The following is a 16,179-nucleotide window of genomic DNA, read 5'->3' on the forward strand; positions in this document are numbered from 1 at the left end:
ACCATGTGTTATATGGTGTGGCCTTTCTGATGGTGTAAACATCTGTTTAGTGAGGTGACCATGTGTTATATGGTGTGACGTTTCTGATGGTGTAAACATCTGTTTAGTGGGGCGACCATGTGTTATATGGTGTGACGTATCTGATGGTGTAAACATCTGTTTAGTGGGGCAACCATGTGTTATATGGTGTGACATATCTGATGGTGTAAACATCTGTTTAATGAGGTGACCATGTGTTATATGGTGTGACGTTTCTGATGGTATAAACATCTGTTTAGTGAGGTGACCATATGTTATATGGTGTGATGTTTCTGATGGTGTAAACATATGTTTAGTGAGGTGACCATGTGTTATATGGTGTGGCCTTTCTGATGGTGTAAACATCTGTTTAGTGAGGTGACCATGTGTTATATGGTGTGACGTTTCTGATGGTGTAAACATCTGTTTAGTGAGGTGACCATGTGTTATATGGTGTGATGTTTCTGATGGTGTAAACATCTGTTTAGTGAGGTGACCATGTGTTATATGGTGTGGCGTTTCTGATGGTGTAAACATCTGTTTAGTGAGGTGACCATGTGTTATATGGTGTGACATATCTGATGGTGTAAACATCTGTTTAGTGAGATGACCATGTGTTATATGGTGTGACATATCTGATGGTGTAAACATCTGTTTAGTGAGGTGACCATGTGTTATATGGTTTGACGTTTCTGATAGTGTAAACATCTGTTTAGTGAGGTGACCATGTGTTATATGGTGTGACATATCTGATGGTGTAAACATCTGTTTAGTGAGATGACCATGTGTTATATGTTGTGGCCTTTCTGATGATTTTAACAACATCTGTTTAGTGAGATGACCATGTGTTATATGGTGTGGCGTTTCTGATGGTGTAAACATCTGTTTAGTGAGATGACCATGTGTTATATGGTGTGGCCTTTCTGATGGTGTAAACATCTGTTTAGTAAGATGACCATGTGTTATATGGTGTGACCTTTCTGATGATTTTAACAACATCTGTTTAGTGAGGTGACCATGTGTTATATGGTGTGACGTTTCTGATTGTGTAAACATCTGTTTAGTGAGATGACCATGTGTTATATGGTGTGGCCTTTCTGATGATTTTAACAACATCTGTTTAGTGAGGTGACCATGTGTTATATGGTGTGACGTTTCTGATAGTGTAAACATCTGTTAAGTGAGGTGACCATGTGTTATATGGTGTGACGTTTCTGATGGTGTAAACATCTGTTTAGTGAGGTGACCATGTGTTATATGGTGTGACGTTTCTGATGGTGTAAACATCTGTTTAGTGAGGTGACCATGTGTTATATGGTGTGATGTTTCTGTTGGTGTAAATATCTGTTTAGTGAGGTGACCATGTGTAATATCACGGCCTCTAAACGCCAGCTCCACCACTTTACGGTGGTGCAAAGAAAATGAGCTGTCGACACTTTCGTGGTGGAGCTGTGCCCTATGTTTACATGAACAAACGTGAGTATGATTTATAATTTATTTTATAATTTCATTTAACGGACATATTTCGAAAGTCGGAGAATGTGGTACCTTGTAAGAACACTTCTACTGTGGGCTGGTTACTATTTCGTTTCAATATTTCCGCAAGTAGTATCCATAACCAGCATAATGTTCAATGAATGATAAACATAGCAACTTTTGTATTCATTCCAAAAGCGTTAACTTTCTATATTACTTCAAGCGCAAAACATACTCGATAGCGCCACGACTACTCGACAGCGCCACCATTAGGGCAACGGCGCCACCACTTTTATAAATATGTGCTTTTTTCCTTTTTAAGAAGTGCTTTTCAGTTTTGTTGTGTTCCGGCATAGGTACTATACATAACAGTTATGTTTGTATGCGTGAGAATGTTCTTACGGGGTGTGTAAGCACTGAAATGTACTTGCAATCAGATCTCAAAATATGCACAAGTCCGATTAGGGAGAAAAACACCTGCCACCACAGTTTGCACAATATTAAAACGAAATAGTAATCAGCCCACAGTAGAAGTGTTCTTACACGGTACCACATTCTCCGACTTTCGAAATATGTCCGTTAAATGAAATTATAAAATAAAATATAAACCATACTCACGTTTGTTCATGTAAACATAGGGCACAGCTCTACCACAGAAGTGTCGTCAGCTCATTTTCTTTGCACAACCGTAAAGTGGTGGAGCTGGCGTTTAGAGGCCGTGATATGGTGTGATGTTTCTGATGGTGTAAACATCTGTTTAGTGAGGTGACCATGTTGGAGACATTATAACCTCAGAGTTTTGCTGAAAGGAGCTTTTCAAATTTCTCTCCAAAAGTTTTAGAAATCATTTGACAACAGAGCAAATACACATGTTTACATTGTGCTTTGGAAACCATTTCAAGTTTCCAATAAAAATAAGTGTAAAATTGTAATGCCTTGTCTAGTTAAATAACACTTGGTTTGGTAATGTGGCCTTTTTATCCATTTATTATTTAGATTATGATAATTATTATAAGGGTGACTCTATTTTGTTGAATTACGTGTTTGCCTTTATAAAATTATTAAAGATGGAGAATGTTGACTGAGCAGGAATGTTATTTTGAGTGCCATTTGTAAATACATAAGAATGACTTTTCAATGAAATATTATATAGTCATTCATAAGTGTTCAACAACCAGTTCAACTTGTGTAAATGTGGGTTAAACATGGCCTATCTCCTTTGATACCTGTATAGCAGTGACATGTCAGCAAATTAGCTTTATCAACCATATTTGGCCGCATATCACTAGAAGTGTTGGTTTTATGTATGTAATACCTATACACTGTATTGGGCCCACCCCAAGTTGAAACCAAATGTATTTTAATGACATGAAATTTCATTGATTGGTAACATAGAGAAGCCATTATACAAATTTGGGTCAAAGAATTACGAAAATAGATCAGATCAATGCTGATGTTTACTTTATGAAATTAGACATGAAGTAGTATTGAAGTTTATCAGCGCAAATGAACTGTAACTTTAAAGATTATATACATGTCACTTTGCATGAACTACTGTAGGGACATTTTTTTATTGTAAGTGTCAGTATACAGCATTTTTAACTGGAAATTAGTGATACTGATACAATAGCAAATTTAATGGCAGGATATAAAATTCTCCATGAATTGGTTTGTGATGCAAATATGGATGTGCAGCCTTTGATTATGAAACATGACAACCCATTCAAATGCTATACAGTGACATTGATATCATTGTAAAGAACTCCAGAAAGAAAGGATCTTCTAATATGATGTTATAGATGCTCTTTATAAGAAAAACATAAATGTATAGCACATCTAAATGATACAATTTCATAGTAAATTAATGGAAACTACAATAATGAAATGAATATCACTTTGTTTTACACTTGAAGAATTGGAATTCATTTTGTTCAGTAGACATTCTTTACTGCAATAAAACTTGCCATTTATTGTTGATAGCTTTCGCGAATTACAATCGGCTATCAATGGAATGATACAATGACATGAAGCTGTAAGAGTGCCAAAACGATGTTTGGTATGAGTTGGATTACAGTGAAGCAGGTCAGAGGAACTCCGCGCATGCTGTGCTGTTGACGTTTAGACATTGTTGAGGTTTATTTCGGAATACCCCCATATTGCGATGCCTTCACCCAAGCCATGACTCTTCAACTTGTGCTCATTCACTGTAACGGGTCACCGTTTGCCGTATATAGGCTTACCCAGTCATTATAGTCTTCCTAATAATGGTATAGGGTGGAAACTGTCAATCTGGAATAATATATCTGCAAGATGAATTGCGTGTGAACAATATGGATCAATGCGTATTAATATTTCATTGTTGTCAAAGAAAATGTGCTAAATCCAAGGCATGGGTCAGATTTATTTGTTGATGTTCATGTAACATTGGCAGTCTAGCGCTCTAACTTTCTGTAATTAAGTATAAAATAAGATTTCTAATATTATTAAGGCTAATATTTTTAATTTTTTTAAATTGATTTAAATTGTAACAAATGTTTGAAAGACTGCTTTAGATAATCTGTGTTTATGATTCACAGGGCTTTGGATTAACTTTTGTGACTTTCAAGTCTGATTTAGTAGTGAGTGAAATTTTGGATATTTGTTTCGTTTTATACAGCACCTGTAGATTTTGATCTGTTTAATGAAATTTATTTGAAAAGATGCATGAGGTAAATGGTGTTATATATCATCATAAATGAAAATCAGAACACTTTTGTGATTCATCATAATGGAAATTAGCAGCAATGACTTTATAATAATTCATAATGCATTCAATGAAATAAAACACAAAAGGCAACTTTATGATTTAGCCACACAAATTAGGCTATTGAAAAAACACACTATTACAATGATGTTATAAATGCAGTTGTTTGCAGTCAGGGTGTATAATTTAGTCATTTTAAGAAACACTTATTAAGATTTACCTTTTCATATTTTGTACGAGGCCAGAGGCAAAGATGTACAATAAAAACATAGATCTAACATTGTATAATGATAACATAGTTTTCTCTTATGCTAATGTGTACTATAATTAAGGCAATAATTATGCATCATATATGGAGTAAAATTGTGCATCCTTAGATATTAATCCATTTCAATGATGTTGAGAATACAGAAATGAACATCAAATTCTAAAATAACAGTTGCTCCATGATGTTGCAATTTATAGATTTAAAGTGCAGATAATAATAATTACGTCTCTTTAATATTATCATTTAGGGAGGCAGAAGTTAAGCACTTTAAAACATGTTCAACAAGAGAGATAGTAATGCCACTTGTTAAATCAACATTGACATTGTTAACAAGGAAGCATCATTCTAAACAGGAATACAGTTACAATGAAATAATACAGCATATAGGGGGAGCATTGTGCCATTATTGGAGACCAAAAACCCCTAGTTGTTATGGGGTTGTCATGTAGTCATTCACTGGAATTAACACAAAATGTGATGAACATGGAAACATACAATGGTAGTGAGATGTTGTGAATAATTAAGAATGTGGTAGACACCCCTCTACAGTACTTTGGGGCTGATTGTGCAGCTCATGATGAGTGTAGGGGAGGAGGAGGATGATGTGTTCCTGGCTAACCAGATTGGCTCAGAACTAGACACAGAGCTCTGGTCATCTCCTCTCATGAACTACACATCTCCGTTTGATGATTACAAGGACTTGTTTGCAGACATCGATGATCCGTCACCCTGCACACCGTCCAGGCTACAAGTGTTCACATTTGGTATGTTAGTAGAAAAAAAAGTCAATACCAAAATATAAGTCATACTCGTGTTTCAATCCCTTGAATATTTGATAAAGACTATATTTGATAGGAAATGAAGTATTTAATATTCCTTCATGTATCTCAGAACCTTAATGAATTGATGATTATTTTGATATATAGACTCAAAAGTCATACTGATTCCTGTGTCAAAATGGAGTGTTTGATTTTGTTCATTTGAAGTCAGTGGGATCAAGTAGTTTACCTTTCAAAGGTTTTCATAAGCAAACATTGGGGCCCTGAATTGAAATATAATGAATGATGAAAGGTAGGCTATTTTTCAATATATCATAGGTGACCATCATCTGAATGTTGAACTGTTCTTGTCTAGAAATCTTTACTTGTTCTATGTAAATGAATTAATTTATACCCCAAAACAACTATGTTTCGGGGAGGGCGGTTACTTAATATAGGAGTGAGTTTATAGGTTTGTGTTGTCCGCACTCCTTCTCATAAAAGGGTTGACGAATTATAATAGTTTTTGGTACATATATTTAACACCATAAAATACAGGTCAAGTTTGAATTTGGTTACAAACCACTTATGTTTGACAGAGTTATGGCCCTTTTCAACTAAGATACAAGTGTCAAAGTATCAAATGGAGTGCTAGCTTACCTTTTAATAAGTTAAAAGTTACTGTACTCCATTCACCAGATATGTTGCATTTTTGAAGTTTAAAGCATAATTGGCTTACTGTAAATTTTATCACAGTTCAATAACAATAGATTCAATGTTATGATTTATGTTTTTTATGTGACACAAACTTTAGCTACCATTATCTGTTATATATATTCATTTTTTCAGTGACCATTTCAATAATATACACTATTTATGTAACAGCAGCAGCTTGGTCAAGCAAAAATAGAAGTATAGGCAAACTGTTAAGAACAAAAACAACAGTTTGTATATTTCTGAGGCAGCAGCTGGGAAACTAGTGGAGTATTTAAGGACCTTCTTGGAATAGCTAGATTGTTATAAACATTGCGGACACATGCTCAAACTGAAGACAAGTACCCACAGGGCTTGTCATGTATACGTACAATGCTTATACATAGAATATAACTGTCACAACAAACAAAAACACATGAAAAGGCCAGTTGGTGGACACAAAGCTGACGAAAAACACTGATAGATTATTGAACTTATTGACAGTGGGTTATGTAAAAATTGTTCAGAGCCAATGATGATTATTCTTGTATGAATATGTTCAAATTTGACTGTAAGTATGACAATCAGGAAACTCCAATTTGTCATTGTTACTATTACTCTACAATTGATGCTTTATCCGGGCAATATGTCAATGGTTGCACCCAGTTGTCAGTGGGCCATTACTCTACCATTGATGTTATATCAAGGCAATATGTCAATGGTTGCACCCAGTTGTCAGTGGTGCCATTACTCTACCATTGATGCTTTATCAAGGCAATATGTCAATGGTTGCACCCAGTTGTCAGTGGTGCCATTACTCTACCATTGATGCTTTATCAAGGCAATATGTCAATGGTTGCACCCAGGTGTCAGTGGTGCCATTACTCTACCATTGATGCTTTATCCGGGCAATATGTCAATGGTTGCACCCAGTTGTCAGTGGTGCCATTACTCTACCATTGATGCTTTATCAAGGCAATATGTCAATGGTTGCACCCAGTTGTCAGTGGGCCATTACTCTACAATTGATGCTTTATCTGGTCAATATGTCTATGGTTGCACCCAGTTGTCAGTGGTGCCATTACTCTACCATTGATGCTTTATCTGGGCAATATGTCAATGGTTGCACCCAGTTGTCAGTGGGCCATTAATCTACAATTGATGCTTTATCTGGGCAATATGTCTATGGTTGCACCCAGTTGTCAGTGGTGCCATTACTCTACAATTGATGCTTTATCAAGGCAATATGTCAATGGTTGCACCCAGTTGTCAGTGGTGCCATTACTCTACAATTGATGCTTTATCTGGGCAATATGTCAATGGTTGCACCCAGTTGTCAGTGGTGCCATTACTCTACAATTGATGCTTTATCTGGGCAATATGTCTATGGTTGCACCCAGTTGTCAGTGGTGCCATTACTCTACAATTGATGCTTTATCTGGGCAATATGTCTATGGTTGCACCCAGTTGTCAGTGGTGCCATTACTCTACAATTGATGCTTTATCTGGGCAATATGTCAATGGTTGCACCCAGGTGTCAGTGGTGCCATTACTCTACAATTGATGCTTTATCCGGGCAATATGTCTATGGTTGCACCCAGGTGTCAGTGGTGCCATTACTCTACAATTGATGCTTTATCCGGGCAATATGTCAATGGTTGCACCCAGGTGTCAGTGGTGCCATTACTCTACAATTGATGCTTTATCTGGGCAATATGTCTATGGTTGCACCCAGTTGTCAGTGGTGCCATTACTCTACAATTGATGCTTTATCTGGGCAATATGTCTATGGTTGCACCCAGTTGTCAGTGGGCCATTACTCTACAATTGATGCTTTATCTGGGCAATATGTCTATGGTTGCACCCAGGTGTCAGTGGTGCCATTACTCTACAATTGATGATTTATCTGGGCAATATGTCTATGGTTGCACCCAGTTGTCAGTGGTGCCATTACTCTACAATTGATGCTTTATCTGGGCAATATGTCAATGGTTGCACCCAGTTGTCAGTGGGCCATTACTCTACAATTGATGCTTTATCTGGTCAATATGTCTATGGTTGCACCCAGTTGTCAGTGGTGCCATTACTCTACAATTGATGCTTTATCTGGGCAATATGTCAATGGTTGCACCCATGTGTCAGTGGTGCCATTACTCTACAATTGATGCTTTATCTGGGCAATATGTCTATGGTTGCACCCAGTTGTCAGTGGTGCCATTACTCTACAATTGATGCTTTATCTGGGCAATATGTCAATGGTTGCACCCAGTTGTCAGTGGGCCATTACTCTACAATTGATGCTTTATCTGGTCAATATGTCAATGGTTGCACCCAGTTGTCAGTGGTGCCATTACTCTACAATTGATGCTTTATCTGGTCAATATGTCTATGGTTGCACCCAGTTGTCAGTGGGCCATTACTCTACAATTGATGCTTTATCTGGGCAATATGTCAATGGTTGCACCCAGTTGTCAGTGGGCCATTACTCTACAATTGATGCTTTATCTGGTCAATATGTCTATGGTTGCACCCAGTTGTCAGTGGTGCCATTACTCTACAATTGATGCTTTATCAAGGCAATATGTCAATGGTTGCACCCAGTTGTCAGTGGTGCCATTACTCTACAATTGATGCTTTATCTGGGCAATATGTCAATGGTTGCACCTAGTTGTCAGTGGGCCATTACTCTACAATTGATGCTTTATCTGGGCAATATGTCAATGGTTGCACCCAGTTGTCAGTGGGCCATTACTCTACAATTGATGCTTTATCTGGGCAATATGTCAATGGTTGCACCTAGTTGTCAGTGGGCCATTACTCTACAATTGATGCTTTATCTGGGCAATATGTCAATGGTTGCACCCAGTTGTCAGTGGGCCATTACTCTACAATTGATGCTTTATCTGGTCAATATGTCTATGGTTGCACCCAGTTGTCAGTGGTGCCATTACTCTACAATTGATGCTTTATCTGGTCAATATGTCTATGGTTGCACCCAGTTGTCAGTGGTGCCATTACTCTACAATTGATGCTTTATCTGGGCAATATGTCTATGGTTGCACCCAGTTGTCAGTGGTGCCATTACTCTACAATTGATGCTTTATCTGGGCAATATGTCTATGGTTGCACCCAGGTGTCAGTGGTGCCATTACTCTACAATTGATGCTTTATCTGGGCAATATGTCTATGGTTGCACCCAGTTGTCAGTGGTGCCATTACTCTACAATTGATGCTTTATCTGGGCAATATGTCTATGGTTGCACCCAGTTGTCAGTGGTGCCATTACTCTACAATTGATGCTTTATCTGGGCAATATGTCAATGGTTGCACCCAGTTGTCAGTGGGCCATTACTCTACAATTGATGCTTTATCTGGTCAATATGTCAATGGTTGCACCCAGTTGTCAGTGGTGCCATTACTCTACAATTGATGCTTTATCTGGGCAATATGTCTATGGTTGCACCCAGTTGTCAGTGGTGCCATTACTCTACAATTGATGCTTTATCTGGGCAATATGTCAATGGTTGCACCCAGTTGTCAGTGGGCCATTACTCTACAATTGATGCTTTATCTGGTCAATATGTCAATGGTTGCACCCAGTTGTCAGTGGTGCCATTACTCTACAATTGATGCTTTATCTGGGCAATATGTCAATGGTTGCACCTAGTTGTCAGTGGGCCATTACTCTACAATTGATGCTTTATCTGGGCAATATGTCAATGGCTGCACCCAGTTGTCAGTGGTGCCATTACTCTACAATTGATGCTTTATCTGGGCAATATGTCAATGGTTGCACCCAGTTGTCAGTGGGCCATTACTCTACAATTGATGCTTTATCTGGGCAATATGTCAATGGTTGCACCCAGGTGTCAGTGGTGCCATTACTCTACAATTGATGCTTTATCTGGGCAATATGTCAATGGTTGCACCCAGTTGTCAGTGGTGCCATTACTCTACAATTGATGCTTTATCTGGGCAATATGTCAATGGTTGCACCCAGTTGTCAGTGGGCCATTACTCTACAATTGATGCTTTATCTGGTCAATATGTCAATGGCTGCACCCAGTTGTCAGTGGTGCCATTACTCTACAATTGATGCTTTATCTGGTCAATATGTCAATGGTTGCACCCAGGTGTCAGTGGTGCCATTACTCTACAATTGATGCTTTATCTGGGCAATATGTCAATGGTTGCACCCAGGTGTCAGTGGTGCCATTACTCTACAATTGATGCTTTATCTGGGCAATATGTCAATGGTTGCACCCAGGTGTCAGTGGTGCCATTACTCTACAATTGATGCTTTATCAAGGCAATATGTCAATGGTTGCACCCAGGTGTCAGTGGTGCCATTACTCTACAATTGATGCTTTATCTGGGCAATATGTCAATGGTTGCACCCAGGTGTCAGTGGTGCCATTACTCTACAATTGATGCTTTATCTGGGCAATATGTCAATGGTTGCACCCAGGTGTCAGTGGTGCCATTACTCTACAATTGATGCTTTATCTGGGCAATATGTCAATGGTTGCACCCAGGTGTCAGTGGTGCCATTACTCTACAATTGATGCTTTATCTGGGCAATATGTCAATGGTTGCACCCAGGTGTCAGTGGTGCCATTACTCTACAATTGATGCTTTATCTGGGCAATATGTCAATGGTTGCACCCAGGTGTCAGTGGTGCCATTACTCTACAATTGATGCTTTATCAAGGCAATATGTCAATGGTTGCACCCAGGTGTCAGTGGTGCCATTACTCTACAATTGATGCTTTATCCGGGCAATATGTCAATGGTTGCACCCAGTTGTCAGTGGTGCCATTACTCTACGATTGATGCTTTATCCGGGCAATATGTCAATGGTTGCACCCAGTTGTCAGTGGTGCCATTACTCTACAATTGATGCTTTATCCGGGCAATATGTCAATGGTTGCACCCAGTTGTCAGTGGTGCCATTACTCTACAATTGATGCTTTATCCGGGCAATATGTCAATGGTTGCACCCAGTTGTCAGTGGTGCCATTACTCTACAATTGATGCTTTATCTGGGCAATATGTCAATGGTTGCACCCAGTTGTCAGTGGTGCCATTACTCTACAATTGATGCTTTATCCGGGCAATATGTCAATGGTTGCACCTAGTTGTCAGTGGTGCCATTACTCTACCATTGATGCTTTATCTGGTCAATATGTCAATGGTTGCACCCAGTTGTCAGTGGTGCCATTACTCTAAGATTGATGCTTTATCCGGGCAATATGTCAATGGTTGCACCCAGTTGTCAGTGGTGCCATTACTCTACAATTGATGCTTTATCCGGGCAATATGTCAATGGTTGCACCCAGGTGTCAGTGGTGCCATTACTCTACAATTGATGCTTTATCCGGGCAATATGTCAATGGTTGCACCCAGTTGTCAGTGGTGCCATTACTCTACAATTGATGCTTTATCCGGGCAATATGTCAATGGTTGCACCCAGTTGTCAGTGGTGCCATTACTCTACAATTGATGCTTTATCCGGGCAATATGTCAATGGTTGCACCTAGTTGTCAGTGGTGCCATTACTCTACCATTGATGCTTTATCAAGGCAATATGTCAATGGTTGCACCCAGTTGTCAGTGGTGCCATTACTCTACAATTGATGCTTTATCTGGTCAATATGTCAATGGCTGCACCTAGTTGTCAGTAATGCCATTACTCTACAATTGATGCTTTATCTGGGCAATATGTCAATGGTTGCACCTAGTTGTCAGTGGTGCCATTACTCTACAATTGATGCTTTATCAAGGCAATATGTCAATGGTTGCACCCAGTTGTCAGTGGTGCCATTACTCTACCATTGATGCTTTATCCGGGCAATATGTCAATGGTTGCACCCAGTTGTCAGTGGTGCCATTACTCTACAATTGATGCTTTATCCGGGCAATATGTCAATGGTTGCACCTAGTTGTCAGTGGTGCCATTACTCTACAATTGATGCTTTATCCGGGCAATATGTCAATGGTTGCACCTAGTTGTCAGTGGTGCCATTACTCTACAATTGATGCTTTATCCGGGCAATATGTCAATGGTTGCACCTAGTTGTCAGTGGTGCCATTACTCTACAATTGATGCTTTATCCGGGCAATATGTCAATGGTTGCACCTAGTTGTCAGTGGTGCCATTACTCTACAATTGATGTTATATCAAGGCAATATGGCAATGGTTACACCAAGTTGCCAGTGGTGCCATTACACTACAATTGATGTTATACCTGCGCATTATGTCAATGGTTGCACCCAGTTGTTTATACATTGACTTTTGTACCATGTACTGTTATAATATGAGCTTTGTACCGTGTAGGGTTATGACATTACTTAAACCATGACCTTTTTACCATGTAAGGTTATGACATGACCTTTGTACCATGTAGGGATATGACATGACCTTTGTACCATGTAGGGTTATGACATGACCTTTGTACCGTGTAGGGTTATGACATGACCTTTGTACCATTTAGGGTTATGACATGACCTTTGTACCATGTAGGGTTATGACATGACCTTTGTACCATGTAGGGTTATGACATGACCTTTGTACCATGTAGGGTTATGACATGACCTTTGTATCATGTAGGGTTATGACAAGACTTTTGTACCATGTAGGGTTATCACATGACCTTTGTATCATGTAGGGTTATGACAAGACTTTTGTACCATGTAGGGTTATGACATGACCTTTGTATGATATAGGGTTATGACAAGACTTTTGTACCATGTAGGGTTATGACATGACCTTTGTACCATGTAGGGTTATGACATGATCTTTGTACCATGTAGGGTTATGACAAGACCTACGTATCATGTAGGGTTATGACATGACCTTTGTACCATGTAGGGTTATGACAAGACCTTTGTACCATGTAGGGTTATGACAAGACCTTTGTACCATGTAGGGTTATGACATGACCTTTGTATCATGTAGGGTTATGACAAGACCTTTGTATCATGTAGGGTTATGACAAGACCTTTGTATCATGTAGGGTTATGACAAGACCTTTGTATCATGTAGGGTTATGACAAGACCTTTGTATCATGTAGGGTTATGACAAGACCTTTGTACCATGTAGGGTTATGACATGACCTTTGTATCATATAGGGTTATGACATGACCTTTGTACCATGTAGGGTTATGACAAGACCTTTGTATCATGTAGGGTTATGACAAGACTTTTGTACCATGTAGGTTTATGACAATACCTTTGTATCATGTAAGGTTATGACAAGACCTTTGTACCATGTAGGTTTATGACAAGACCTTTGTACCATGTAGGGCTATGACAAGACCTTTGTACCATGTAGGGCTATGACATGACCTTTGTATCATGTAGGGCTATGACATGACCTTTGTACCATGTAGGGATATGCCATGACCTTTGTACCATGTAGGGTTATGACAAGACCTTTGTACCATGTAGGGTTATGACATGACCTTTGTACCATGTAGGGTTATGACATGACCTTTGTACCATGTAGGGTTATGACATGACCTTTGTACCATGTAGGGTTATGACATGACCTTTGTACCATGTAGGGTTATGACATGACCTTTGTTAAAACAAGGTAAAGCAACGTTGAAAATAACCGAAGTCCATGTGAATTAAATGGCTGCAAGAATAACTGGTAAGGTTTTATGTAGATATCTGACTTGCCTAAGGCTTATAGAAGGGATAAAGATTATTGAAAAGTTCACTACTCCATTAAAATGTTGCTCAGTCATTGTCAACTAAGGATATGTGGACTGCCTAATCATGCCCATGTCATTTTTTTGGCCAATAATCTTGTTTATCAAATAATTTATTCATCTGATTATTCATCATTTATTCTTATTAAACAAAGCTGCTATAATGGTTTACTTTGATTAAGATGGTGAGTACAAATAGTGATTGTTTGAGGTAAGTACCTGACCCTACATAAAATTACAATTGGCTCTACTAATTTTCTCCTAATTGCAATGTTCTGAGATGTTTATAATTTGATGATAATAAATAATAATTTATTTTGTGACTTTAAGGTTTATGGGGACTTAAATGTTTTTATTGTTTTTGTCTTAAAAATGTGATTGATGCATCTTGTAAATGCACAATCCTCCCTAGAATGTTGGATAACCAGAAACCAAAAAAACAGTTTTATGCCTGATAGTTCAGTGGCAGATTCAGGTTGACATAATTTTGGAAATGACCAAAAGCTCTTTGAACAACTGGAATACTTTAAAGTGGTGTGTTTTATGTATTCCAAACATATTGTTACCACAAATGTAGACTTAAGATTTTAATTACATATCTTATCATTTTCCTGTGAATAGATGTCAGTACTATGTCTCTTCTGGTGTACAACTTATGTTGCCCACCTCCTTGGCCCTAGTGGTAAGGACGTCAGCTTACGGATTGGGAGGTCAAAGGTTCGAGCCCTACACTTCGTTGGTTTTTGAACCAGCAGATTATTAAATGGATTGGCAGTGTTCGAAATTCGCGGTAGCCCGATAGCCTGAGGCTACCAAATTTCAGCTGGGGCTACCGCTTTTCCACAGAAACTAGCCCGACCGGGCTACCGTTTTTTCCTAATGTGAAAAAACACATACCAATCAAACGCGTAACACATCGTATTTTTTATACGCAAAACCTTATTATTCAAGAATGCGTCCTTCAAGGCGAATGGAGCGACTAAGTCGCCTTGACAACGGTGAAGTCTGATTCCCGAAATTTACAATGATCAAAAAGCTAAATGCTCTGCGATTCAGGGCTCAAGCCATGTGCTGAATGTTTGTTTATTTAATCAATGAATATAAAGACATGTCAAAATTGATTAACGCCTGAAGTGACAAGTTATTATCGATCAGTTCTAACCAGTAAGTGTGTCTATTTATAGCAGCCGTCAAACTCTATGATGTCAGTAACTCCGCCCATTATGTAAATTAACGGATAACATCGGCAGTTTCGACAACTTCGATGACTATATGCAAATCAACAATGCTAAAATAGCAATATCAACATTGATATTTTATTTATTTCGTTTAAATATATTTTATTTATTAATGCGAACAGAAAATAAACATTCTACAAACATCGTCTTAAATGCGCAGAAAACAGGTGCCCGTTTACTTCCTGACAAATTTAATCAAAGTTAAAGGAAAACTGTCGGAAATAGTACTCGTTGTCAGTGTACAGTTATACAGTAAGGTTCTATTTTATACCTTTGAATTGCTTTGCCATTTATTTTAAAGAACAATTATAGGAATATTGGCAATATAAACATCGATATATTTTTGTTGTTTCTTCCGAAACTTGAAAGTGAAACTGAAAGTTGAAAAGAGAAAAATGTCATTGCACAATCGCTGGTGGATATCGGATTTGACAAGGATGCATTGGATAACGGAACTTTAAGTACATGCATTATTCTTTCCATTTAATAATTGATATGTTCAGAAAATATTTTTCTCTTTTTATCACCTTTTTGAAAACATTATTAGTTACTGAACTTTTGATGACAACACTAATATATGTATGACTATAATTTATTATTGACACATTGTTCAGATTGGGGAACATTTATTGAAACTATATGAGCGTGCTTATTAGATGATCAGAATCGTTGTGGTATCGTATTTAAACTTCCAAAAATTAGTATGAACAAGTGATACTTTATAGTATTTAAGTTTGGGGTAGTGAAATTGGTTTTGGGCTAGTAAAATTTCCTATCTGGTAGCCCGAATGGGCTAGTGGAATCAAATTCGAATTTCGTACGCTGGATTGGTACCTTTTGCCTCGTTCCAGACTCCTGGCATATCGTGTAGGAGTTCAGATGCTCATCAATAGAGGTGTCTCTTAAGTCCAGCAGGCTGGCCATAAACTGAGAGAATTTCGCACTATAATGAACACAAATTTTAAACTTCACTACTTTTTCATACATAAAAATGTCATTGAAAGAGGTTCTCCTTGATTGACAAGGTTGTGGTATAGCAATGCAGTAACCAACTTGATCCCTTAAACCTACCATTGTTTATTTTGAAAGATTAGATTTAAATCGTGCATATTGATACAGTATTTGTCACAGCAGTGTTATTTACGGTCATACCCTTTACAATACGAGGTCTGTTTAAAGGATCGTTTTTTTCTTGTTTGGAATACCAGTTTTGCTTTGAATGGTTGCCAACTTTGATAAAATGTCCTGTTCAATATGCCAGTATATGG

The 16,179-nt window shown here is 38.2% G+C and overlaps 1 protein-coding gene across 11 annotated transcripts in view; it reads left to right on the top strand.

Annotated features, from left to right (window-relative positions):
- The window catches only part of LOC128234750 (CLIP-associating protein 1-like), a 126,087-nt gene that overhangs the window by 36,639 nt on the left and 73,269 nt on the right, over window positions 1–16,179 (top strand). Inside the window, exon 1 of one of the 11 annotated variants that reach the window (XM_052949229.1) lies at window positions 4,511–5,269. The exons of the other annotated variants lie outside the window; for them this stretch is intronic. Coding sequence (XP_052805189.1) covers window positions 5,080–5,269 — 190 coding nt within the window. The 5' untranslated portion in view covers window positions 4,511–5,079. Of the gene's footprint in view, window positions 1–4,510; window positions 5,270–16,179 lie in introns of those variants that run through there. 11 annotated transcript variants of the gene reach the window in all.

This window comes from Mya arenaria, chromosome 5 (assembly GCF_026914265.1).
Source record: "Mya arenaria isolate MELC-2E11 chromosome 5, ASM2691426v1".
Classification (NCBI taxonomy): domain Eukaryota; kingdom Metazoa; phylum Mollusca; class Bivalvia; order Myida; family Myidae; genus Mya; species Mya arenaria.